General features: G+C 45.1%; 1 protein-coding gene across 1 annotated transcript; it reads left to right on the top strand.

Annotated features, from left to right (window-relative positions):
* The first annotated feature begins 4,903 nt into the window (after window positions 1-4,903).
* On the top strand, window positions 4,904-22,689 carry ERP29 (endoplasmic reticulum protein 29). The gene is made up of 3 exons (XM_040346236.1): window positions 4,904-5,079; window positions 10,561-10,699; window positions 21,886-22,689. Exons 1-3 carry the CDS (start codon window positions 4,951-4,953, stop codon window positions 22,386-22,388), a joined length of 771 nt encoding a protein of 256 aa, XP_040202170.1. The 5' UTR covers window positions 4,904-4,950; the 3' UTR covers window positions 22,389-22,689.
* The last annotated feature ends 5,194 nt before the right edge of the window (window positions 22,690-27,883 follow it).

Here is a 27,883-nt window from a genome sequence, read left to right as displayed (position 1 = left end):
ACTGAAGAATGGAGATGAGTGAGAGAGAGTAAAAAGGTCAGCCCCACCCACACCCATCTTTTTTTAGTGGATCTGGATGTAGGTGGGTGTAAACGGACATATAGCAGGTAAAAAAAGTATTGAACATGTCCTAGGTGTGCGCAGCCTAGTTCATTAGTGTGTGCGTGTGTGTATATTAGGGGTGCTGAAATTAATCACTGCATCGCGATTCCGGTGTGCCCGATGCAGCATCGATGCATGCGACCGGAAAAATCGGTTTCCGGGTGATGTCATGCCCCACCCGGGAGAGTGCTCTGAGCGTAGAGCTGTTAACCTCTTGGCACCGAGCGTATGCGACCTGGGCTTTAAGGGGTTATACTGGGATGATGCCCGCAAATGCAGTCGGCTTTCCAGGGATAACAACCGATGTGGCTGAAAGCCATTCGATTGTTATCCCGGAGGAGCGGGAGGGAACATTCCCCCCTTCAGCCGCTCTTACCGGGCCTCTCGTCCCACCGGGAGGCCCGATCCTCGATCCGCCTCTTCCCGCGTCTAGCCACAGACTGGCGCGAAGCCAGAAACATACAGTTTACTGTACGTTGTGACGTTGCTTCCGTGTTTACATACAGTCTCCTGTATTTAAACACAGAAACAACGTCACAACGTCACTTCTGGTTTACTCGGCTGCCAATGGCACTGGTTTTTAAAAAATATACAGTATTCAAAATCACAATTTTTCAGCAATCTGAATACTTTGAAGTGCAAAGGAGGGATTTGGGGTCTTTTAGACCCCCGATCCCTCGATAAAGAGTACCTGTCACCAGTGTTGTCAGTAACTGCGTTAAAATAAACGCTGTTACTGATTACTCTTCCCCTCATGGTAACGCTGTTCCCATTACTTGGGCGGCGTTACCGCAATTACATCTACCGCCACTGGCGTAGCGTGCGGGGGGGCAGAGGGGGTCATGTGGCCACAGGCCTGAGCTGGCCTGTGATTGGGTCACGGCGGGTCATGTGGCCACAGGCCTGAGCTGGCCTGTCTGTGATCACGGGTGGCGCATGCACGCGCCTGGAGTCTCCTGCCCGCCTGTCACTCTCTGGGAGCTCAGCCGCCGACATCTCCCCCGCGGAGGCTCCGCCGGTCCGGATCAAAGTCAGCACTGACCGCGGCACTGCAGGCAGCGGCGGCGCATAACGTGGAAGACAGTAAGAGCAGGTGAGGACCGGTGACCGTGAGACTGTCACTCGACGAGACATGTGTGGAAGTGTCTGGGACTGGGGGGGGAGAGCGGCGCAGTCTAGGGCTGGGGCTGGGCATGTGGAGGTGGAGTGTGGAATCAATCATCCACTCAGTAGTGTGGATACATTCCTCAGTCCTGGCTCAGACGGTAGTGGGTGCCGGCTTATTAAGTAATCAATGGATCCATCCACTCAGTAGTGTGGTGGATACATCCTGGCTCAGAGGGTAGTGGCTTATTTAAGTAATCAATGATATATAACTTATTAATACCATACCAAACCAAACCTGGAAATCTAGAAAGGATTTTAAGGTGGACCACATACAAAAAAATAAAAAAATAAAAAGATATTGAGTACAGTGCTATGAGGCTCATGCCTTTCTTGTGCTAATGCTTGCTGCTAATTTTAATGCAAGCCTTTGGTAGAAGTTGTTATTGATATTAAAGATGTTATAGAAGGTAATTGCATTGTAGAATATAAAAAAAAAAGTCAGTTACTTTGCTGAGTAACTAATTACTTTTTCAATGTAGTAACTGAGTCACTAATGCAATTACTTTTTCGGAGAAATAATTTGTAACTGTAACTAATTCCTTTTTAAAGTAAGATGAGCAACACTGCCTGTCACCACCTATTACTGTCACAAGGGATGTTTACATTCCTTGTGACAGCAATAAAAGTGATGACATATTTATTTTTTTGAAACACAATGTAAAAAAATAAAATAAGATATATATTTTTTTAAAGCGCCCCTGTCCCCGCGCAGCAAAGAAAACGCATACGCAAGTCACGCCCACATATGTAAACGGTGTTCAAATCACACATGCGAGGTATCGCCGTAATCGCCAGAGCGAGAGAAATAATTCTAATACTAGACCTCCTCTGTAACTCGCCTATGGAGATTTTTAGGTACCGCAGTTTGTCGCCATTCCACGAATGTGCGCAAAAAGACACTCACCTGTCCCACAATTCAGCGACGTGGCCCCCTGAACCCTCCATTCTCTCCCCTGCCTGTCCACAGTGCTTGCAATACTACTGTGGGCATCCGGCTGTGACAGCTTTGCAGCTTCACAGCCGGGTGCGCATGTCTCACTGCGCTGTCCTGCATAGCCGGGCAATCTTCTGGGACCTGTGATGAGGGTTACACACAGTGCAGAGCTGTCAGTTGTAAACACAGAAACCAGACTTCTGTGTTTACAAGTGATTGTGGTGAGCGGGCACCAAAGGGTCTGAGCCAGAGGTGGTGGAACTGAGTTCCCCCAAGTTCCCCCTGAAAAAAAGCCCTTCCCCTAGGAATTTGGAGAGCCACAAGGTAAATGTGCCACCCAAAACAAACCAGCAGCTCCTCCGGGGGTAGTGATACATATATATATATATATATATATATATACTCTTAGGCCTCGTACACACGGCCGAGGAACTCGACGTGCCAAACACATCGAGTTCCTCGGCCAGTTCAGCCCTGAAGCCGCCGAGGAGCTCGGCGGGCTGAGAGCTCCCATAGAACAACGAGGAAATAGAGAACATGTTCTCTATTTCCTCGTCGAGCTCCTCGTCGGCTTCCTCGGCCGAAAGTGTACACACGACCAGTTTCCTCGGCAGAATTCAGCCAGAAACTCGGTCGGAAGCTGAATTCTGCCGAGGAAACTGGTCGTGTGTACGGGGCCTCATGGCAGAGATCAGTGAGAGATCTTCCTGCCAGCACACAGAGTGCTAATGTGCACGGAGGGTGTGCATTAAGGTGTGCCCAGGCACATCCGGTGTATTGTCACAGTTTGCTGCCTATCCTAGAATGCTCCGGAAGTCACGTGGCGGCCAACTGCGCATGCGCGATGCGTTCCAAACGCAAATGCGATGTGTTCCAATGGATTCACGACAGTGCACACCAGTGAAACCTCGGTCGGCATCCAGGCTCTTTCCTTAACATCCCCGTGGATTGGAGGATGTTAAAAAAAGAGCCAGGAGGCCGAGCGAGCGGAGCGAGCCGTCCGAGCGAAGCGAGGACGTGAGGCCGACTGGCCACTTTCCTCGAAATCCACGTTGCCCTGAATTCCGGGTTCGCTGGTGTGTACTGTCGAAAAATCCATTGGAACGCATCGCACTTGCGTTTGGAACGCATCGTGCATGCGCAGTTGGCCGCCACGTGACTTCCGCAGCATTCTAGGATAGGCAGCAAACTGTGACACTACACCGGCACACCTCCTCCGCACACCTATGCCTGTAGCAGTTGCCATTGTTACAGATAGAGCAAACCTGTACACAAATACAGTAGGTTACCAATAAATCTGTTCTATCTTCTGCTGTAAATGTATTTATTACAGGTATTTACTGTATATTACTGTGACAATATACACGCTTTACATATGTTGTACATCCCCCTCAGCAGGGCCGCCATCAGGAATTATGGGGCCCCTTACACAGCTTCAGGCATGGACCCCCTGGAGCAGAGAACCGGAGGGGGGGGGGGGGTGCTCTGCCGCCTGAAATTGAGAAGCGGGGGGGCCCTTTACACAAAAAAGAAGAAATAAAGAAAAAAATATATTAAAAAAAGGGGGTAGCCATCTGGGGACCTCTGGGCCCTTTAATAAAAATAAAAAAGATATATAAAAAAAATATATTTTTTTTTAAAAAGGGGGTTGCCATCTGGGGACCTCTGGGTCCTTTAATAATATATATATAAATGTTTGTGTGTGTGTATATATATATATATATATATATATATATATAAAGAAATTACAAAAAAGGGGGGTTGTCATCCGGGACCTCTGGGCCCTTTAATAAAAATGAAAAAAAGAAACCTCTGGGCCCTTTAATAATAAAAATATATATATATATATATATATATATATATATATATATATATATATATATATATATATATATAAAAATTTAAATAAACATAAAAAAATATATATAAACAAAAATAAAAAAATAAACATTTATAAAAAAAAAAGGGGGGATTTGGCACACATGGGGCCCTGGGGACCTCTGAGCCCTTTAATAATATATATATATATATATATATATATATATATATATATATATATATATATATATATAAAAAATATATAATTTTTTTTTATAAAAAAGGGGGGTTGCCACCCGGGGCCCTGGGGACCTCTGGGCCCTTTAATAATAATAATAATAATATTATATATATATGGGGACCTCCGGACCTCTAAAAAAAAAAAATGCCCCCTTATTAAAAAATAAAATAAAAATATATAAATAAAATATTTTTTTATAAAAAATAAATAAAAAAAGGGGGTTGCCATCCGGGGCCTCCAGGCCCCTGGGGACCTCCCGACCTCTAAAAAAAAAATTGGCCCCTAAAAAAAAAAAAAAAAAAAAAAAAATGTTTTTTTTTTTTTAAGGTGGTTGCCATCTGGGCCCCTGGGGACCTCCGGGCCCCTTACAGGTGTAATGCCTGTACCCCCCTGATGGCGGCCCTGCCCCTCAGTGCATGTCAGGGTCTATTGTAGTACTTCTTTTCCAATCATTTGTATTCCAATAAAAAGGAGTATACAAAACATAGTACAATTGTGTGACTAGCAGTGTGTTGTTAGTGGAAGGTCAGCACACTGTACAGTATGGGGCTGGTGTGGTCCCAGAGGACAGGGTCCATAGAATGTTCTGGATGTGACCTGTGATAAGACACACAGGAAGTATGGGTTCAGGCACACCACGTGACCTCCTCCTCTGCTCATCAGCCTGTCATCGCTCTCCAAAAAAGCCATGGCGAGAGGATGCAATGTGCCGGCTATGTGCGCAGTGCTGGGGCTGCTGGCTTCCAGCTTCCTGAGACAGTGCTCGGCGCTGCACACTAAGGGCTCCCTATCTCTGGACCAGATCACCTTCTATAAGGTACGAGCATGCTTCTCATTCACCCCCCACCTCACTCACTGTACATAGAGGCTGATGTGGGCTGCCTGCCTGGTATCCTATCCCTGCTACATTCCTCACTTCCTACTAACACACAAGTCAGTTATGTAAACAATGGGGGGGATTTACTAAGACTGGAGCAGCTGTGCATGGCAACCAATCAGCTTGTAGCTTTTGTTGTCAAATCTTCTCCAGATTTAGTAAATCCCCCTCATGGTGTTTACTGGGAAACCATTTGGTTCTACATGACGACTTAACAATGGGGGAGATTTACTAAAACTGGAGCAGCTGTGCATTGCAACCAATCCGCTTCTAACTTCAGCTTGTTCAATTAGGCTTTGGCAATAAAACCTGGAAGCTGATTGGATGCTATGCAGAGCTGCACTCTTTAGCTTTAATAAATAACCCCCAATGTGTGATTTTACATCTGTATATTAAAGCCTGTATTGGTGTCATACAATGGTACATTGTTGTGTTCAGTGCTGACAGGCTGCTGAGGGTGATGGGATGGAATCTGATCTGATGGGATGGGATGGGATCTGATGGGATGGGAAGGTGTGTCTGATGGGATCTGATGGGATGGGAAGGTGTGTCTGATGGGATCTGATGGGAAGGTGTGTCTGATGGGATGGGATGGGAAGGTGTGTCTGATGGGATGGGATGGGAAGGTGTGTCTGATGGGATGGGATGGGAAGGTGTGTCTGATGGGATGGGATGGGATCTGATGGGATGGGAAGGTGTGTCTGATGGGATGGGAAGGTGTGTCTGATGGGATGGGAAGGTGTGTCTGATGGGATGGGATCTGATGGGATGGGAAGGTGTGTCTGATGGGATGGGATGGGATCTGATGGGATGGGAAGGTGTGTCTGATGGGATGGGATGGGATCTGATGGGATGGGAAGGTGTGTCTGATGGGATGGGAAGGTGTGTCTGATGGGATGGGATCTGATGGGATGGGAAGGTGTGTCTGATGGGATGGGATGGGATCTGATGGGATGGGAAGGTGTGTCTGATGGGATGGGAAGGTGTGTCTGATGGGATGGGATCTGATGGGATGGGAAGGTGTGTCTGATGGGATGGGATCTGATGGGATGGGAAGGTGTGTCTGATGGGATGGGAAGGTGTGTCTGATGGGATGGGAAGGTGTGTCTGATGGGATGGGATGGGATCTGATGGGATGGGAAGGTGTGTCTGATGGGATGGGATGGGATCTGATGGGATGGGAAGGTGTGTCTGATGGGATGGGATCTGATGGGATGGGAAGGTGTGTCTGATGGGATGGGATGGGATCTGATGGGAAGGTGTGTCTGATGGGATGGGATGGGAAGGTGTGTCTGATGGGATGGGATCTGATGGGATGGGAAGGTGTGTCTGATGGGATGGGATGGGATCTGATGGGATGGGAAGGTGTGTCTGATGGGATGGGAAGGTGTGTCTGATGGGATGGGAAGGTGTGTCTGATGGGATGGGATCTGATGGGATGGGAAGGTGTGTCTGATGGGATGGGATGGGATCTGATGGGATGGGAAGGTGTGTCTGATGGGATGACAGTGACAATCATGAATGGTGTTAGGTATTCCTTGTCTATATGAGCTGTCGGTGCACAGCTAAGCAGCAACCAATAGGAGACGTTCGGGGCGGATCAGCTCCCTGTGCCTGGCCAATGACAGGAGCTTACGTGTCTGGCTGCTTTCAGAGGACAGTTGGAACAGCAGCGTGTGATCTGTAAATGTAGAATTCTCTCTATAGAAGACTGCTCCACCCAATCACAGGCTTTTCTTTATTATGAAGTTATAGATATGTCTGCTTTGTAAGTTTTCTTTGAACCTTGGAGTATTATGTACAGTATAATGGATGGAAGGCGGTAACTGTAAAGTGCAGCACCTATAGTAAATAATGAGTGTCCATGTGTATATAGTAAGATAAACACAGGGCCGGATTCAGATAGGTGAGCAGATCTTTAGATCTGATTTACGTTACGCCGCCGCAAGTTTTTGAGGCAAGTGCTTTATTCAGAAAGCACTTGCCTGTAAACTTGCGGCGGCGTATCGTAAATCCCCCGGCGGAATTCAAATTCCGCGGCTAGGGGGCATGTAAAATTTAAATCATTTAGTTCAAACGAACTGCGCATTGCGCCGTCTGTAAATTTTCCCAGCGTGCATTGCTCTAAATGACGTTGCTAGGACGTCATTGGTTTCGACGTGAACGTAAATTACGTCCATCCGTATTCGCGAACGACTTACGCAAACAACGTAAAAAATTCAAAACTCGGCGCAGGAACAACGGCCATACTTAACATAGGATACTCCGCATATAGCAGGGGTAACTATACGCCGGAAAAAGCCGAATGCAAACGACGTAAAAAAAAAGCGCCGGGCGGACGTTCGTTTCTGAATTGGCGTAACTCCTCATTTGCATATTCCTTGCGTATACAAACGGAAGCGCCACCTAGCGGCCAGCGTGAAATTGCAGCCTAAGATCCGACGGTGTAAGTCACTTACACCTGTCGGATCTTGGGGATATCTATGCGTAACCTGATTCTATGAATCAGCCGCATAGATCCGACCGTCGGAACTCAGAGATACGACGGTGCATCAGGAGATACACCGGCGTATTAGGAGATATGCCGTCGTATCTTTTTTGATAGATAGATAGATACTCAATCCTTCTTCTTTTCCCTTCTATTGGTTTAACTAGATGGACTTGTGTCTTTTCAGCCAGACTAACTACAGTGCCTTGAGAAAGTATTCATACCCCTTGAAATTTTGCCATATTACAACCAAAAACGTAATTGTATTTTATAGGGATTTTACGTGATAGACCAACATAAAGTGGCACATAATTGTGAAAGGTGATGATAAATGGTTTTCAAATATATATATTTTTTTTTTTACAAATAAATGTGTGAAAAGTGTGGCGTGCATTTGTATTCAGTCAACACTTTGTAGAACCCCCCCTTCACTACAATTACAGCTGCAAGTCTTCTTGGGGATGTCTCTACCAGCTTTGCACATCTAGAGAGCAGTAGCGGCTAGTGCTTTTTTGTTTTTTGGGGGGCAGCAAACAACCACCCCCCGCTGTCTGCCGGTCCACCGGCACTTACCCTGTCGGCGGCGGGGATTGGCGGGCAAGGGGAAAGGGAATAGCTGCTCCAGGTGGGAACCCAGATGAATATCCTCCGTTGCAGACAACTCAGGTGCAGGCAATGCACTTAGAAAAGCAGGAACAAAGATTGTTTCTGGACAGCCGCACACTGAACAAATTCACAGCAACATAAAATAAAACCTGACTGCTGCCGCGTTTCTCACTGAAACTAGTGCTTAGTCATAGGGGATTGGCGGGCACACAGCAGCGGGGATCGGGCTGTAACAGGCATCTGGCGGCGTCTCCTGTGTCCTCTTTTCTTCTGAGAGCACAGCGGCTTCCACCATGTCTCCTCCTCTACTCCTAGGCATCCAATATGATCGCCTGACCTTTCAGCCAATTGGGAAATGGGTATCAGATCTTTCTGATTGGCACAGAGGCGATTCAGTGTTAGGAAAGCAAATGAATATTCGCTTTCCTAACACACCTGGGTGGGCTCCGAGCGCAATGCTCTATGCTCAGAGTCCACCCTATTTGAAGCCTATTGCTTCAAAAAACACCCCCTGCTTCTGTAATTCATCCGCCTGGCGTCCTGAAAGGGGCCAGATGCATGAATAGGGGGTGGCTGCGGCAGCGGCAGCGGCAGCTGTGGATAGATTCATGCTAAGCCTGAATCTATCCATTAACCATATAGGGGGTGGCGTGGATAGAGGGGGCGGCAGCCGTGCGCCTTTCAGGGATGAGCCGCCCCTGCTAGAGTGTGACATTTTTACCCATTCATTTTTGCAAAATAGCTCAAGCTCTGTCAGATTGGATGGAGAGCATCTGTGAACAGCAAGTTTCAAGCCTTACCACAGATTCTCAATTGGATTTAGGTCTGGACATTCTAACATATGAATATGCTTTGATCTAAACCAGGGGTCTCCAAACTTTTCAAACAAAGGGCCACTTTATTGCCCTTCAGACTTTAGGAGGGCCAGGTTGTGGCCAGCAGGGGGAGAAAATTGTCACGGGCCCAGCATCAGTGAGAACAAATATGGCCTCAGGGTTGGTGGGCAATAGGAGGAGGAGTATTCCCCCTATTAGTAGGAGGAATAGTATCCCATCATTGGTATCCGTGGACGATACAGTGCCCCATTGTTGGTGTCGGGAGGAATAGTGCCTCATTTCAGTGGTAGGAATTGTGCCCTAAGGGCCGGATAACGACAAGCAAAGGGCCACATCTGGCCCTCGGACCACAGTTTGGAGACCCCTGATCTAAACCATTCCATTGTAGCTCTGGCTCTGTTAAGGGTCGTTGTCCTGCTGGAAGGTCAAAAAGTTCAATTTTGGTCTCATCTGACCAGAGCACTTTCTTCCATATGTTTGCTGTGTCCCCCACATGACTTCTTGCAAACTGGACTTCTTATGGCTTTCTTTCAATGATGGCTTTATTTTTGCCACTCTTCCATAAAGGCCAGATATGTAGAGTGCATAACTAATATTTGTCCTGTGGACAGATTCTCCCACCTGAGCTGTGGATCTCTGCAGCTCCTCCAGCGTTACCATGGACCTCTTGGCTGCTTCTCTGATTAATGCTCTCCTTGCTCGGCCTGTCAGTTTAGGTGGAGCCATGTCTTGTCTTGGTAGGTTTGCAGTTGTGCCATACTCTCCATTTTCAGATGACGGATTAAACAGTGCTCCGAGAGATGTTCAACGCTTGGGATGTTTTTTTTTTTTATAGCCTAATCCTGCTTTAAACTTCTCTACGACTTTATCCCTGACCTGTGTGGTATGTTTCTTGGCCTTCATTATGCTTTTTGTTCACTAGGGTTCTCTAACAAACCTCCGAGGGCTTCACAGAACAGTTGTATTTATACTGAGCTTCGTGTAATCAGGTGTTTAGTTGGGGGTTCTGGAGTAAAGGGGGCTGAATACAAATGCATGCAACACTTTTCACATAGTTATTTGTAAAAATATTTTGAAAAACATTTATAGTTTTCCTTCCACTTCACAATTATGTGCCACTTTGCATTGATCTATCACATAAAAAACACCAAGCAGATTTTTTAAAAATCCATGTATTTTCCTGTGTTTTTTTTTTTAGGTTCTTCATGCAGTTTTTCATGTGTGTTGTGTTTTTTTTTTTTTTTTTTTTTTTTTTTTGTATTCTATAGGGCCAAAAAACGCATATTGTCACACCTGAAAAAACTATTGTTACTTTTCAAGTTGCACAAGTGTGAATGGGCGCCATAGAAAATAATGGCAATCATGTATTGTCATGCAAGTCATGTATTGTCACATGTCAACCAATATATGTAAAATCGTACAATGGGAATGGGGATTTGCATATATATTTTTTTTATGTATAACACATTCTTAATTTTCTCTATCCCGCAGGTGATTCCAAGGAGTAAATTTGTGCTGGTTAAATTTGACACTCAGTATCCTTATGGAGAAAAACACGATGAATTCAAGCAATTAGCTGAAAGTTCGTCTTCTAGTAAAGAACTTCTAGTGGCCGATGTTGGGATTTCAGGTAAATGTGTACTACATGTATGTCTATGGTTGTGACACACTAGATATAATGAGTCAGCTATGCTGAGGGTAGGCCTTTCCAGAACAGGCATCTTTGCCAAATTAGGATGTGAATGAATTGGTGGAGACCCTCCTTTATTTTTCCTAGTACCTGCAGGCATGAAGAATATGAATGTGTTCTGGAAGATAGGATATGTTAGCAGTTATTTTGTTATGTAGCATCCACTAACCATCTTATGTGAAATGGCATCTATGCATTACAGTGGCGGCTGGTGCTCAAAATTTTTGGGGGGGCGCAAACGAAAAAAAAAAAAATTGCAGCCTCACTGTGCCCATCACATGCAGCCACTGTGCCATGCCACCAAATGCAGCCACTGTGCCATCAATTGTCACCACTGTGCCATGCCATCAAACACAGCAACTGTGCCATCAATTGTCACCACTGTGCCATGCAACACAGCAACTGTGCCATCAATTGTCACCACTGTGCCATGCCATCAATTGCAGTCACTGTGCCATCAATTGTCACCACTGTGCCATGCCATCAAACAGCAACTGTGCCATCAATTGTCACCACTGTGCCATGCAACACAGCAACTGTGCCATCAATTGTCACCACTGTGCCATGCCATCAAACGCAGCTACTGTGCCATCAATTGTCACCACTGTGCCATGCCATCAAACACAGCCACTGTGCCCCTCAATTGTTGCCACTGTGCCCTTTAATTGTCACCACTGTGCCCTTTAATTGTCACCACTGTGCCCCATGATACCACTGTGCCCCATGATGCCACTGTGCCCATCGTCACCACTGTGCCCCATGATGCCACTGTGCCCATTGTCACTCACCACTGTGCCCCATGATGCCACTGTGCCAATTGTCACCTCTGTGCCCTTTGTCACCACTGTGCCCCATGATGCCACTGTGCCCATTGTCACTCACCACTGTGCCCCATGATGCCACTGTGCCAATTGTCACCTCTGTGCCCTTTGTCACCACTGTGCCCCATGATGCCACTGTGCCAATTGTCACCTCTGTGCCCTTTGTCACCACTGTGCCCCATGTCACTGTGCCCCTTTCCCTGTAAAAAGCACTTACCTGAGGATTCCATGTCCTCCCTCGATGTCTTCTGCCGCTGTTGTGAAGCTTCAGCCAATCAGGTTCCTGATAACCAGAATCCGGGAACCTGATTGGCTGAAACGGCGTTTGTCTTATGCAAGGAGTGCAGATTGCTTGCGCTCCGAGTATAGACATCTGAGAGCCGGAGAAAAGCCTATCAGAGCCGCTGGCTTTGATAGGCAGTTCCCCTCAGCCAACCAGCTGCCGCTATTCGGGTAACCGGCGTCCCACATCCGTTTATATGAATAGACAAGGCAGCTGGCAACCAACCAATAACATACATTTGTGCATTTATGCACGAATGTGTGTTATTTGCGAGAGGGGGTGGCGCTGCAGCGCCCTCTATAGACGACCGCCAGAACTGCGGCTAAAATGTCAAAATGACATTTTAGCCGAATAAAAGTAGTTAAAGGGCCCGTTTTTTTTTTTTTTTTTTTGTGTACTGCGGGAGGGGGGGGGGGGGGGCGTCACCCGTGCGTCCTTATGGACAGGCCGCCACTGATGCATTACCTAAATAACCAATAAGATCCTCCATGTTTCATTGTACTTTAGAAAAACATAGCAAGCATCAGAATGTCAAGGTGGGGTGGTTCCAGTTTAAAGAAAATGTATCACCAGAAGTTGGTATTCATTCTTGACTCCCGCGTGAAACCCAGTGAATAAAGCACGGTCCAGTTTTTAGATCCAAACAGTAGTTTGCAAATAAAACATTTTATTTCTGTTTGTGCTGTAGCTCCACCCCAAGCTGCAGCCCAATTTATGGGGGAGCTATAGCCAGAACTGAGCCCAGAATTACCCACTAGCTTTTCTGGGAAAAGGATATTTGAGTAGTAACTGTCAGCTTGTGCTGTTTGTTATGAAAGACAGTTTGCTGGAGATGAGTTCCATCATTAACAAAAACACAAATCCACAACAATACAATGTGCCAAGGATGGTACTCCACACACTGTGAGGCTGCTGAACTATCGTGCCAAACCAGTCATTTAATATTCTCTGAGTTTTCCCTACATTCTGAAAATGTAGTTTAAATACCCAACTTGATAAACGCAATAATTAGAGTCTGGATGAAGAAGAAAGAGAGTTATGTAAACTACAGCAACCCTGTTACAAGGTCCTCTGCTGTTGGTCATCTACCCTATTATATTATATATACCGTATTATAGAAAATGTTTTTCAAAAGACATGATTGCTGTTTCTATAAAACATGAGTGTTTTTTTAGTAAGGGGAAAGTTTAGATGTTAATCATTTATGATAATGTAGACCTTCTTTAAGGACCAGAAAGTTTTTTTCCAGCTTATTGTAAAAGTAGAAGCCCTATTTAAATCTTAAACACATAGATTTAGTGTTTAGAAATTTTTTTGCATATGCATGTTTATGTTTTAAAGAAAATAATGACTTCCTTGACTATTCTTCAAGTGGAAATTCCATTTGGCATAGATCAAGAACAGAGATTAAAACTATAAATATATGACTATGCAGAAAGGGAAAAACTAGCATGCAACGTGTGTACAAAATAAAAGCGTCTATCCGGCATGTGACTGTGGATTTACCTTTGTACTTACACAAAGGTCACACTTCACCTCCTTTTTTTATAACTTTTCAGTTAACTTTGGCGGCTGTACCCAAATTCACCTAGCCCCAAGGATTGTGCAATATTTAAATTATTAATGACATTGAACTGAACAAATCTTGATGTCAGGGCAAGTCTAAACATCTCAGCTCTAGTACAGTCGTGGACGAAATTGTTGGCACCCCAGACATTTTTCCAGAAAATCAAGTATTTCTCACAGAAAAATATTGCAGTAACACATGTTTTGCTATACACATGTTTATTCCCTTTGTGTGTATTGGAACAAAACAAAAAAAGGGAGGGAAAAAAAGCAAATTGGACATAAAGTCACACAAAACTTAATTAACTTAAAGGGGTTTTCCACCCATTTTTTAAGTTTATTAAAAGTCAGCAGCTACAAAAAGTGTAGCTGCTGGCTTTCAATAAACAGACCCTTACCTGCTCCACGGCTCCAGCGACACGCCGGCCGGGGCTCCGCTCCTCGCCCCCCCCTCGCCGGCCGACGTCTTCATTCTCAGTGTGGGCACCTGGCAGTGACAGCTTTCGGCTTCACGGCCGGGCACCCACTGTGCATGCGCGAGCGGCACTGCGCATGCGCGATCAGCGCGGCGCCGTCTGATTGGACAGGCGCTCGCCTACAGGGAGGGGCTGTGAAAAGGCGATTAAGCTAATCGCCTTTCCAGCCCCTAGGAGGAAGTGGGACAGGAAGTCCCCTTCTCCTGAAGCCCCCACTCCCCCCCCCCCCCCAAAAAAAATTACATGCCAAATGTGGCATGTAAGGGGGCGAGGAGTGGGTTAAGCGGAAGTTCCATTTTTAGGTGGAACTCCGCTTTAATATTTGGTTGCACACCCTTTGGAAAAAATATGACTGAAATCAGTCACTTCCTATAACTATCAATAAGCTTCTTACACCTCTCACCCGGAATTTTGGACCATTCTTCCTTTGCAAACTGCTCCAGGTCTCTCTTATTGGAAGGGCGCCTTTTCACAACAGCAATTTTAAGATCTCTCCACAGGTGTTCAATGGGATTTAGATCTGGACTCATTGCTGGCCACTTTAGAACTCCCCAGCACCATCCATTTCTGGGTGCTTTTTGACGTATGTTTGGGGTCATTGTCCTGCTGGAAGACCCAAGATCTCGGATGCAAACCCAGCTTTCTGACACTGGGCTCTACAGTATGACCCCAAATCCTTTGGTAATCCTCAGATTTCATGATGCCTTGCACACATTCAAGGCACCCAGTGCCAGAGGCAGCAATACAACCCAAAAACATCATTGAACCTCCACCATATTTCACTGTAGGGGTTATCCACAAAAGGGATACGCCGGCGTATCCCTGTTTCTATCTATGGAACTGATCCACAGAATCAGTTTACCATAGATAGGCAGAAGATCCGACATGTGTAATTGAATTACACTGTCGGATCTTAAGGATGCAATTCTAGGCCGGCCGCTAGGTGGCGAGGCCATTGCGGCCGGCCTAGAATATGCAAATGAACACTTACGGCGATCCATGAACGTTCCGACGGGCCCGTCGCGCTAAATCTACGTCGTTTACGTCGAGTTACGCCGTGTAAAAATAGGGCTAAGTCCTATTTGACTAAGCCCTATTAAGTATGGCCGTCGTTCCCGCGTCGAAATTTTAAACTCTACGTCGTTTGCGTAAGACGTCCGTGAATGGTGCTGGATGCCATTTACGTTAACCTCTAAGCAAATGACGTCGGAGCGACGTCTGTTAGCGCAATGCACGTCGGGTAAGTTACCCGACGGAGCATGCGCAGTACGTCCGGCGCGGGAGCGCGCCTAATTTAAATGGGACTCGCCCCATTAGATTCGGCACGCCTTGCGCCGGACACATTTAAGTTACACCGCCGCAAATTTCAAGGTAAGTGGTTTGTGGATCGGGCACTTAAGTAGAAATTTTGCGGTGGTGTAACTTAAATCGGAAGATTTAAGTTACGCCGGATATTTGTGGATCTGGCCCTGTGTTCTTTTCTTTGTAGGCCTCATTCCGTTTTCGGTAAACAGTAGAATGATGTGCTTTACCAAAAAGCTCTATCTTGGTCTCATCGGTCCACAAGAAGTTTTCCCAGAAGGATTTTGGCTTACTCAAGGACATTTCGGCAAACTGTAGTCTTGCTTTTTTATGTCTCTGTGTCAGCAGTGGGGTCCTCCTGGGTCTCCTGCCATAGAGTTTCATTTCATTTAAATGTTGACGGATAGTTTGCGCTGACACTGATGCTCCCTGAGCCTGCAGGACAGCTTGAATTTCTTTGGAACTTGTTTGGGGCTGCTTATCCACCATCCGGACTATCCTGCGTTGCAAACTTTCATAAATTTTTCTATTCCGTCCACGCCCAGAGAGATTAGCTACAGTGCCATGGGTGGCAAACTTCTTGATAATGTTGCGCACTGTGGACAAAGGCAAATCTAGATCTCTGGAGATGGGACTTGTAACCTTGAGATTGTTGATATTTTTTTCACAATTTTGGTTCTCAAGTCCTCAGACACACAGACACACAATGCAAAGACTAAGTGAACTTCTCTCCTTTTTATCTGTTTTCAGGTGTGATTTTTTATATTGCCCACACCTGAAACTTGCCCTAGGTGAGTTTAAAGGAGCATCACATGCTTGAAACAATCTTATTTTTCCACAATTTTGAAAGGGTGCCAAGAATTTTGACCAGCCCATTTTTGGAGTTTTGTGTGACATTATGTCCAATTTGCCTTTTTCCTCCCTTTTTTTTGTTTTGTTCTAATACACACAAACGGAATAAACATGTGTATAGCAAAACATGTGTTCCTGCAAAACTTTTCTGTAAGAAATACTTGATTTTCTTGAAAAACTTCTGGGGTGCCAACAATTTCGGCCATGACTGTATCTGTATCCATGAGCTCATGGTTATCAGTGATTTTCTGGCCCTATTAGCCTACCAATAGCACTAATAAAGAATAACCAGAAGGGCCTTTTGTAGTTAAATGGAGAAATTCATTTATTGGGGATATAACGGTAGTAATGTTTTGATAACAAATGTTTCTTAAGATGTTTGTGCTTCAGTCTTGCACCGTGTTCAATTACCTCCCTGCATGCTGTGAGCCTCTTACAGTGTGCATTAAAAGCTGCATCAAGTCACATGGAGCAAGCCTTGTTTCCTGACTGAAGGACACTCACCCAGGCTTTTACTCCCCTGCGATATGCGATACTATCCTTGGCTTGCCCCTGGATTTCAGTTTTTTAATCGTGGTAGCTCAACATAACACGTGGGCATTATTGCATCTTTAACCAGAGGTTGCTAGGGGTAATTTTTTCCAATGACCACAAGTGTAAGGAGCATTCTTGCCAGTGACCATCACACTAATGTATCATGAGGTGTGTGTGTGTGTGTGTGTGTGTGTAATATATATATATATATATATATATATATATATATATATATATATATATATATATATATATATATATATATATATATATATATATCAGAGCTCGACCAAATCCGGGCGCCAGGTCGCAATTGCGACTAGAATTTGCGACCTGGTGAAGGAAGGAAGCATAGGCCTGCAGAAGGCCGCAAAGCCACGGCCTCATTTGTCGGCCCGACGCGATCGCGTGGTGGGGGCGCATTGGGCCGGCTTTCCCCAATACATATCACTCCGCTGCGCTCCACTGACCACACCCACTGCTGTCTAACAACTTTGGATCTACATTTCCTGGAATGCTCTCCGTCAGCGCATCGGGAAGGAGTCTGCTGTCTCATCTCTGATTGGTCGCCTTGCTGACAGCATGCGGGAAAGATGGCGGCGGCCAGTGGAGTGGGGCTGGTGCTGAAATCGGTGAAGTCCATCGCTGTCCGCTTGTGTCCCTTCGAGCCCAATGTGAGGGCCACCAGTTGAGGAGGATGGCGTGTGTCCGTTCATCATACAGTGTGAGATCCTCCTTGTTATAGAGGCTGCACCTGATGTCCTATCTGTGTCCTTTAGTTGCCATGATGACATCTTCCACATCCATAGAATAGTGTGTGTGTGTGTGTGTGTGTGTGTGTGTGTGAGGGGGGGGGGGGGGGAGTTATTGGGAACACATCCCTGTGTACAGACATAAGGTGTGATCAGAGGAGGAATAAACTGTCTGCCAGTACAGGGCAAGGTCAGAGTTCACCCCTGCCTACAAGAGGGTCATGCTCACACTAGATGCATAATCTTGATTTTCTTATCACAGCTGTGCACAACTATCATTCATTATGTATGCCACACTACCCCCCCCCCCCCCCCCCCCCCATGCGTCTAGAAAATGCTTGTGTGTTCATGCATGTGTTTTTTTGTTTTTTTTTTTTTGCACATTCCACATACATAGGGCAGCCTATTGGAATCTAAACGCAACAGGCAGGAATACTAGAGAATAAAATGGCGGTCGTTGCAATACTTTCTGTCGCACCATATTTGCGCTGCGGTCTTACAAGCGCACTTTTTTTGGGAAAAAAAATACACTTTTTTTAATTAAAAAAAATAAGACAACGGTAAAGTTAGCCCCCTTTTTTTTTTTTTTTCATATTGTGAAAGATAATGTTACGCAGAGTAAATTGATACCCAACATGTCACGCTTCAAAATTGCGTCCGCTCCTGGAACGGCGACAAACTTTTACCCTTTAAAATCTCCATAGGCGACGTTAAAAAAATTCTACAGGTTGCATGTTTTGAGTTACAGAGAATTATTGCACTCGCTCTACCGATCGCGGTGATACCTCACATGTGTGGTTTCATATGCTGGCGCTACTCAGGTATGCGTTCGCTTCTGCGCGTGAGCTCGGCGGGACGGGGGGTGCGTTTCTGGCTCCTAACTTTTTTAGCTGGCTCTTAGATTCCAAGCAAATTTGTCAAACCCTGAATATAGTAATTTTTAGCAGGGGTTCCCTGATAAAAGAAAGGTATTTCAAGGGTTCCTCTGTGTTGTATGGTTGGGGAAGGCTGCTGTAGAGGCACCCGATCATTTTTACAGGGCAGTGAATTTGTTACCCTCCCCTCCCCGTGCCATCTGCGGTGGTTTCCAGACTTTCCTGTGCCTCCAGAGAGCCCATGACTGCAGTAAATGGCTTCAAGATGCCAAGCAGGAGATCGAAGAGCAATTGTGTCTAACGGAAGCAACAAGCATTTATTCACTTTTGGGTTTAGGGCTGTCCTTCCCTGGATACTGTAGCTGGGGAAGCAGCTAATCAAGCAAACATTTCTGACAGGGGTGATAACCCTCACTTAAGCAAGCCTTTCAATGGAAGGAAAATTGCTTGGTTTCCCCATCAACACAGTCAATGTTGATGGGGTGAATCCCTCCCACAGCGCTATTGTGTTCTGCTGGGGTGGAGCCTTCCCTTCCAGCAGGACACAATGACCACTGCTAGTGGCTAAAGCCACCGGCAATGATCGCATGCACAAAATCCAACTTCTACTGAAGTCTATTGATGGATTGACTTCAGTACAACAAGCCTGCCCATAGATGAATTGAATCTTGGCCAGTCCCTGCTGTACCGGCTGAGATTCGATCCATTCATGGAGGCTTAACTCTATCCAAAATGAAAAAATAAAACGTTTTATCTTTTGTTCTGCTTTATTGTACAGCGTTTCAAAGTAAATAATAAATCTAGAGAATAAAGCAAACCGACAAACTGGAGGTTGCTGGGAAATTGTATCGCTCTGCCTCTACTTATATATCAGATGTCTCATTTTACATTGGATGGCAGTCCTCTGAGTGAATGCACTTATTGGTGTGAAAGGTAGATTTTATGGTTCGATTAACAAACACAATCATATTCTGCAGTCTTTTTTCCTTTTCTAGTCTAGGATAAAATGTTTTAAATTGCCTCTGGGATATTGGAACGAGATGTGACAGATTATCAATCTCCATCTCAGTGGGTTAAACTGACAAGGAAGTAGTGGCTAAATAATTAAACTTTTTGTTTTGTTAATCCACAAAAGACCAACAGTACTTGTAGCAGAGTCAGTAACATCTGTCTAAAGCACCATTAGCAGTATGTACAAAGGAAAGCCCCAGTCTATGGCCTCGTACACACCATAGGTTAACCAGAGGACAGCGGTCTGAAGGACCGTTGTCCTAGGTTATCCTATGAAGCCGACTGATGGTCCGTCATGCCTACACACCATCAGTTAAAAAAACGATCGTGTCAGAACGCGGTGACGTAAAACGCAACTACTTGCTGAAAAAAACGAAGTTCAATGCTTGCAAGCATGCGTCGACTTGATTCTGAGCATGCATGGATTTTTAACCGATGGACTTGCCTACTAACGATCGTTTTTTCCCCATCGGTTAGGAATCCATAGGTTAATTTTAAAGCAAGTTGGCTTTTTTTATTTGTAAAACAGGGACAAGGCCGCGCGGGCCGACAAGCATAAAACACAATAGTACACACAGTATACGCAATGCATAAAATTACACAACAACAGAACACATTGCATTAAAACCATTGCCAACTTCCCCTCGGGAACCCCCCGCGGGCCGCCAGCGCCAAAGGGCACCCGCGCCCCCGGAGGCCACCACGCGCAACCAACCCGCGGCGGCCCTCAAAGAAGGGGAGGGAGGAGCTCCCCAACCTGTGGTAAACATTATAACCACATGCCCGGACCGCGCAACCGGCCCCAAGTTGGCTTTTTTTTAACCTATGGGGCCTACACACGATCGGTCTGGACTGATCAAAACGGTCCATCAGACCGTTGTCCTCTGGTTAACCAATCGTGTGTACGAGGCCTATGAGTAGCCGTGTTTGTAGGTACCAGCAGCATTTGCAAGCACAAGTCCAAAGAACTGATTCACCAATAGCTCATACCAGGTATAGCAAGTGCAAACCATCACAACGCGTTCTGCTCAACTGCAAGCCCATTTTTGATTTGCTGATGCTGCACTTTTATTATGTTTTTAAGGCTTGTGCCTGCAAACATTTCTGTACTGATGTTTCTAACATCAGTGTTCTGTACATACAGCTGCAAACAAATAGCTTGGATAGTTAATTAGATGGTTTTGGTTGCTGTCAGCTTGCAATATAATTCAGTGCAGAAGATTCAGTGAGGCGGCCCCTGGCACAGGGCTTGTTAAGAATATAGATCAGGGTCTCCACAATTTCTAAACAAAGGGCCAGTTTACTGTCCTTCAGTCTTTAGGGGGGCCGGACTGTGGGAATATATAATGCCCTATCTTTGGTGTCAATGGAAGGAATTATGTCCCATTGTTGGTGTCAGTGGCAGGAATAATGCATCAAGGGCCGGAAAAAGGCAAGCAAAAGGCTGCATCTGGCCCCCAGTTTAGAGACCACTGATATGTAACAATATACTTAGTATTAGACCTCAATGTTGGGGTATGTTGGTTGAATGTTAGGCTCAAGGATTTCTGGGTTATGTTGTATTTTTTGGGGTTAAACCCCCCCCCAAATCCACCCCCCCTCCTAGTATAAATCCCCTGCCCCCCCCAACACAAATTCCCCTAAATTGACACTCATAGCAATTATTATCCCCTCCCCCTAAATCTCCCCACCCCCCACATGAAACCACAGTGCCCAGGGCAATGATGAAAAGGAGATGTCTGGACAGCCGCACTGTAATTTATTGTAAGTGCGAAAAACAATAAATTCCATAGATGACAACAGAGGTACATGCACAAGAGCAGCTGACGCGTTTCACACCCTCATCGGTACTTAGTCAAAAGTCTCCAGGGCAACCTCCTCTCCTGACCAACCCTTGTGCTGGCCCTGAGTATTAGGACAGAAGTTTTGAGTTTATGTCTAGGGGGTTAGGTTAAAGTGGAGGTCCACTCAAAAAAAAAATACTCCCAAATCCTGTAAAAAAAAGAAAAAAAAATTGTTACTTACCAGAAATGGCGGTTGCTATGCGGAAGTTCCTAATCTTCCTTTACCCATACCGCGGCAGGTCTTCTTCCTCCCCGCATTGTCTTCTGGGGAAAAGGGTGTGCTGCCTTCTGGGAACTGTGTGTATCCCAGAAAGCAGCCGCCCATTCACAAAAGCGCTGCGAGACTCGCGCATGCGCAGTAGGAAACGGGCAGTGAAGCCGCAAGGCTCCACTGCCTGTTTTCCTCAGTAAGAATGGCGGCGCTGGGAGCTGCCAGGATCGAGCGATCGGCCTCAGGGGGGCCGACATCGCGGGCGCCTAGGACAGGTAAGTGTCCTTATTAAAAGTCAGCAGCTACAGTGTTTGTAACTGCTGACTTAAAAAAAAAATTGCGGGTGGAACCCCGCTTTAAGTGTAAGGAGCCATATACTGATTGTGTTTTAGGCAATTTATTTATTTTATTTTATGTCAAACCCATAATTTGATCCAATGCATTACTACAGTATATGTGCATCAACAAGAATTTTTGTTGCATTTTGTAGCTACTCTGTAATAGGCTGTGTATGAAAATGCTACATAAAATATTAAGATCCTTCTTTTGCTTAAATTATGATCCTTCTTTTGCTTAAATTGTGGTTTCATATTTTACAGATTATGGAGATAAGCTAAATACGGAGTTTGGAGAGAGGTACAAGCTGGATAAAGAAAACTACCCTTATTTCTACCTGTTTGTGAATGGCGATGTTGACAATCCTATTCCCTACACCGGAGTGGTTAAGGCTAGTGCCATCCAGCATTGGTTGAAGACCTATGGGGTATACTTAGGAATGCCAGGATGCCTTGAGGAATATGATAAACTGGCAGGAGAATTCATCAAGTCATCCAGTATTGAAGAGAGAAGTGAAATCCTAAAGAAAGGTCAGGCCATGCTGGCAAATGTCGGAGAAATGGGAAAAAAGTCTGCAGAGCAATATCTCAAGATAATGAGTAAAATCATCGACCAGGGGGAGGATTTTGCCAGCAGTGAGTTTGAGCGTATTACGAAACTGATCGAGAAGAACAAAATGAGTGAGTCCAAGAAGGAGGATCTTCAGAAAAGACTTAACATTATTAGTAGCTTCCAGATTAAAAGTCAAGAAAAGGAGGAGCTTTGATCACAGACTAATGTAATATGCTTCCATCCAAACAGTATTCTTTTAATGTGACCTGACATTGTATCTGAATACCAATGTTGTACTCCAAATAGAAGCTGTAAATGCTTCTGTCTCAGTATTTGTTTAACATAAAGTTATAAATGTGTAAAGCTATAGCCCTTGTACTCAAGCTTTTCTTCTTAATCCGGTATACTATAGCCAATGTGCCATTAATTTGGAATTCCAAATATGAGATTGCGCTATATCCCAGAAAAGTACATTTTCTGTTTCAATAAGTTTGTAATCAAGGTTGGCAAAGTTGTAGCAGTGTGAAAACATACAACTGTTATACCAGATGGAAATAGGTTATACTCAAAGAATGAAGACCTACAGCCATGTGACTCCTTGTCAGATGCACATTTAAGGCCAGATTCTCGTAGATCGGCGTAACTTTGTGCGGGCGTAACGTATCCTAATTACGTTACGCCTCCGCAACTTTTACAGGCAAGTGCCGTTTTCTCAAAAGAAAGTTGCGGCAGCGTAGCGTAAATAGGCCGGCGTAAGCCCGTCTAGTTCAAATTGTGATGAGGTGGGCGTGTGTTATGTAAAATAACCATGACCCAACGTGATTGACGTTTTTCACGAACGGCGCATGCGCCGTCCGTGGACATATCCCAGTGTGCATTGCTCCAAATACGCCGCAAGGACGTATTGGTTTTGACGTGAACATAAATTACGTCCAGCCCCATTCACGGACGAGTTACGCAAACGATGTAAAATATTTAAAATTTGACGCGGGAACGACGTCCATACTTAACATTGGTACGCCGCATGTACGCCACCATATAGCAGGTGTAACTTTACGCCGGGAAAAGCCTAACGTAAACGGTGTATCTGTACTGCGTCGGCCGGGGGTACGTTCGTGAATTTGCGTATCTAGCTGATTTACATATTTCTAGGCGTAAATCGGCGTACACGCCTCTAGCGGCCAGCGTAAATATGCAGTTACGATCCGATGGCGTAAGAGACTTACGCCAGTTGGATCTAATAGAAATCTATGCGTAACTGATTCTAAGAATCAGGCACATATATACGACGGCGTATCTGGAGATACGCCGTCGTATCTACTTTGTGAATCTGGAGATACGACGGCGTATCTCCTTTGTGAATCTGGGCCATAATACTGAGACATGAAAATATACCTATATTGGCTGAGCTTGGAGAGAAAAGGCTCTCTTCAGTATTGGAGGAATAAAACCATTGTGGGGGAATTGTTCGAGTGATGAAAAGGAAAAAAAAAAAACGGTGGGGTTGATTTACTAAGCCCCCTGTTCACACCGAATCCGATTTTGAAATCGTGCAACTTCAGTCAGTGCGACTTGGCTGACATCTGTACTACCTGAAATCGCAAAAAATAGTGCAGGATTCTTCTTTTTAGTCAGTGTTGCCCTGATTTGAACAGTTCAATTATAGGGTGTGACTTGTCATGCAATTTGTCACACCGGCTAAAACTTGCGAGTGCAAAATCTGGTGGAGCTGTGCATGGTAACCAATCAGCTTCTAACTTCAGCTTGTTCAATTAGGCTTTGATAAAAAAAAATGGAAGCTGATTCGTTTCTGTGAACTAATGAATGAACCTGTAAGGTGAGAACCAAATAAGAGAATTACAAATGGCAATCCAAAAATTTGAGAAAATGGTAATAAAAAAAGAGCCAAGCGTTGGGTGGGGAAAGGATCAGATAATAGAATTTGGGGTATTGTTATTATTATACAGGATTTACATAGCGCTAACAGTTTGCAAAGCGCTTTACAACATAAGGTCAGACAGTACAGTTACACTACAAATCAATACAGGAGGAATTAGAGGGCCCTGCTCTTTAGAGCTTACAATCTAGGAGGGAGGATCAAGTGATACAAAAGTTAATAACTGTGGGAGATGATCTGATGCAGAAAATAAAAGTACAGTTGTTAGGTAGGGGCAGGATAGGCTTCTCTGAGCAGGATGGTTATCAGGGAACGTCTAAAAGAAAACAGAGTAGGAGACAATTGGACAGATTGGGGTAGGGAGTTCCATAGGATGGGTGAGGCTCGGAAAAAGTCCTGGAGGCGAGCATGGGAGGGGTATGGGAAGGAGGTGACGAGGAAGCAAGAGAGCAGGAGGTCTTGAGAGGAGCGTCGAGAACAAGTAGGTTGGTATTTAGAGACCAGGTTAGTAATGTAGCTGGGATGCTAAAGCAGATAACAACAAAAACCTGGGGAATGCCCAGGGAAAAACCAAGCCTACTTACCGACCAGCTTGCAGAGAACCAATTAACCTGTCTACAGTATGCGTTAAAAACAGGGGTTCGGTCCGCACGCATTTGCAAACGCATGCGTGAGCCACAGAGCCGCGCCAAGGCACCCTGCAATATCTGTGGTCCTAACACTAAACAATGAGCGTCCCCACAGTGGAGGCACATGCATTTTAATGGATAGACAGGGGCAGGTGAACTGAAGGGAAGCCACCCCTCCTTTAAAGGCATTCCCCAGGTTTTTGTTGTTATCTGCTTTAGCCTTCCAATGCTACTTACTGTTATGGCCAGCTATAGATGGGGGCAGTGGACATGTTTATGCTTCACCTGTGGTGTTTATATTGGTCCAGCAGTGCACCAACACCTTTGCAGCCATTGTGCTACATGCTGGGTGCTTGGTGTGCTCTTGTACCTTTAAAGGAGGGGTGGCTTCCCTTCAGTTCACCTGCCCCCATCTATCCATTAGAATGCATGTGCCTCCACTGTGGGGACGCTCATTGTTTAGTGTTAGGACCACAGATATTGCAGGGTGCCTTGGCGCGACACCGAACCCCTGTTTTTAACGCATACTGTAGACAGGTTAATTGGTTCTCTGCAAGCTGGTCGGTAAGTAGGCTTGGTTTTTCCCTGGGCATTCCCCAGGTTTTTGTTGTTAGTAATGTAGCTGGGGGCTGAGTTGTGGCTGGCTTTGTAAGTTGTTGTTAGTATTTTGAATTTAATTTGTTGGGGGATCGGAAGCCAGTGGAGGGATTGACAGAGAGAAGCAGCAGACACTGAGCGGTTGGTAAGGTGGATGAGCCTGGCAGCAGCATTAATGATGGACTTAGGCCTGGTTCACAGCTATGTCTTTTTTAGTGCATTTTCAGTTTTGCAGAAACACACTACAGTCCATGTAACATGGTTTCCTATGGATGTAATTCACATCTGTGCATTTTATAGACTTCAATGGATCAAAAGCATGTATTGAAAAACGCAAAATGCGCCTGGAATATGCAAACTGCAACCTTCATAGCTGGGGGATAGCCTATATAAAGGTAATCCAATGTATCAAAGGGATCGGGGGGGGGGGGGGGGGGTTTGAGACGGACCTGGGGCAGACTTCATGTCAGCTTCCAACACAATACAGGCCAGCTATGAGGGTGATCCTCAAATTTTTTTTTTTTTTTGTAATGTACTATGCATATCATAATGCTGATTCCCAATCTCATCTTCTAATTGATACATTTGAGAACTATTAGATTAGAGTCTTTGTAATGTGTCTGATATTTTATGTATAGTAACATTAGAAGCCCATAATCAATGTCTATTCAAAGAAATTTTTTGGAATCCTTGGGCTAGATTCAGCATTGATTTACGCCGGCTTATCTATAGATACGCCGCGTAAATTCAAAGCTGCGCCGGCGTATCTTCTTTCTGTATTCAGAAAGCAAGATACGCCGACATTAGCCTAAGATCCGACTGGCGTAAGTCTTTTACGCCGTCGTATCTTAGGGTGCATATTTACGCTGGCCGCTAGGTGGCGCTTCTGTCGTTTTCGGCGTAGAATATGCAAATGACCTAGATACGCCGATTCACAAATGTACGTACGCCCGGCGCTATTTTTTTACGTAGTTTACGTTAGGCTTTTTCGGCGTAAGGTTGCTCTTGCTATTATGAGGCGTACGCAATGTTAAGTATGGACGTCGTTCCCGCGTCGAATTTTTAATTTTTTACGTCGTTTGCGAATAGGGCTGGACGTAATTTGCGTTCACGTCAAAACCAATGACGTTCTTGCGGCGTACTTTGGAGCAATGCACACTGGGAAATTCCACGGACGACGCATGCACCGTTCGGGAAAAACGTCAATCACGTCGGGTCACCATCCATTTACATAAAACACGCCCCCCTCATACTCATTTGAATTAGGCGCGCTTACGCCGCCCCCATTTACGCTACGCCGCCGCAACTTGCGGACCGAGTGCTTTATGCATACTGCGCTTGCCCGTGTAAGTTGCGGCGGCGTATTGTAAATAACATACGCTATGCCCGCACAAACTTACGGCGGGCTACTTGAATCTAGCCCCTTGTTTTTTTGTAGAAGAGTATTCACCTTGTTTTTAAAACCAGTGTTTCTAAAACAGTAAAGCTTTTCCTTATGCGCATGAAGGAGCAGCTTAATGGCCTGTTGGACTCGCAGCCATCTTTTAGACATCTATGCAGTTGCTGCCGATATACGGTGCCTAGTAATTTTAGGTGTATAAAGATGGCCATACACTATCCAATCTGATTGTACAATCTCCTTTTAGATCTGCCATTAATTATGTAGTGCAAGGGCCTGCCTGATTGGATATAGAGTGATTGGCTAAATAGGTGTTTCCTCCTATTATATAAATTTGCTTAATCTAAAGGAGATTGTACAATCAGATTGTATAGTGTATGGCCATCCTTATACACCTAAAATTGCTAGTTGCACTTTCAGTGCCATTAATTGTTAATGGCACACCAAACACAGAAGCAAACACACATTTTGCCACGTGAAAAAAACGAGTGGCAAATGCTGCAAAATGCACAGTAAAAAAACATGCAACCCACAAAATGCCAAAATATCCCATTAACAACATGTAGTGCAACCTATTGAAATCAGCAGGCTGCCCTATGCATGTCAAAGGAAAAACGAGCCACAAAACATGCTAGATGTGAGTGGGTTCTGAAAGTGAAATTGGTGCAATAACACAAGAACAATGAGGCTCCATTCACATCTGTGTGTTTCCTTGAATTTCAGAAATGCGCGGCACAAAAAAATCTCAGGAAAAAACGCACCAAGCTCCACTCTTAAAGTTCTGAAGCTTCTTTGGGGCGATTGCTGCGTGTAGGGTGGCACATTCAGATGGATGGGCTGCCCTGTGTGATGAGTGAAAATGCTCCAAAACACCTCAATTCCCCCTTTGCAAAAAAAAAAGCATGTGGGAATGTGAGTTTCCGCTATGCAGAGATGTGAACAGAGCTTGACAACTGAGTGTTTCTGTCCACTCCCTTCTATGTACTTGTTTAAAGATGGACATACACTATGCAATCTGATTGTATATTGTGTATTTAGTGAGAAGGGTGATCACTGATTGCATTTCATTTAAAAAATGTGCACCTGGGAATGGGAGGGTGGATGATGCTGGGTGTGTGCTAATGAGGTCAGCTGGTCAACTCCTTCCTGTGTCATGACCTACAGTCTGTAAGGAAGTAGGACAGAAG

This window comes from Rana temporaria, chromosome 1, assembly GCF_905171775.1.
Source record: "Rana temporaria chromosome 1, aRanTem1.1, whole genome shotgun sequence".
Classification (NCBI taxonomy): domain Eukaryota; kingdom Metazoa; phylum Chordata; class Amphibia; order Anura; family Ranidae; genus Rana; species Rana temporaria.
The sequence above is the reverse complement of the archived record's forward strand: the minus strand, read 5'-3'. Positions and strand labels throughout refer to the sequence as shown.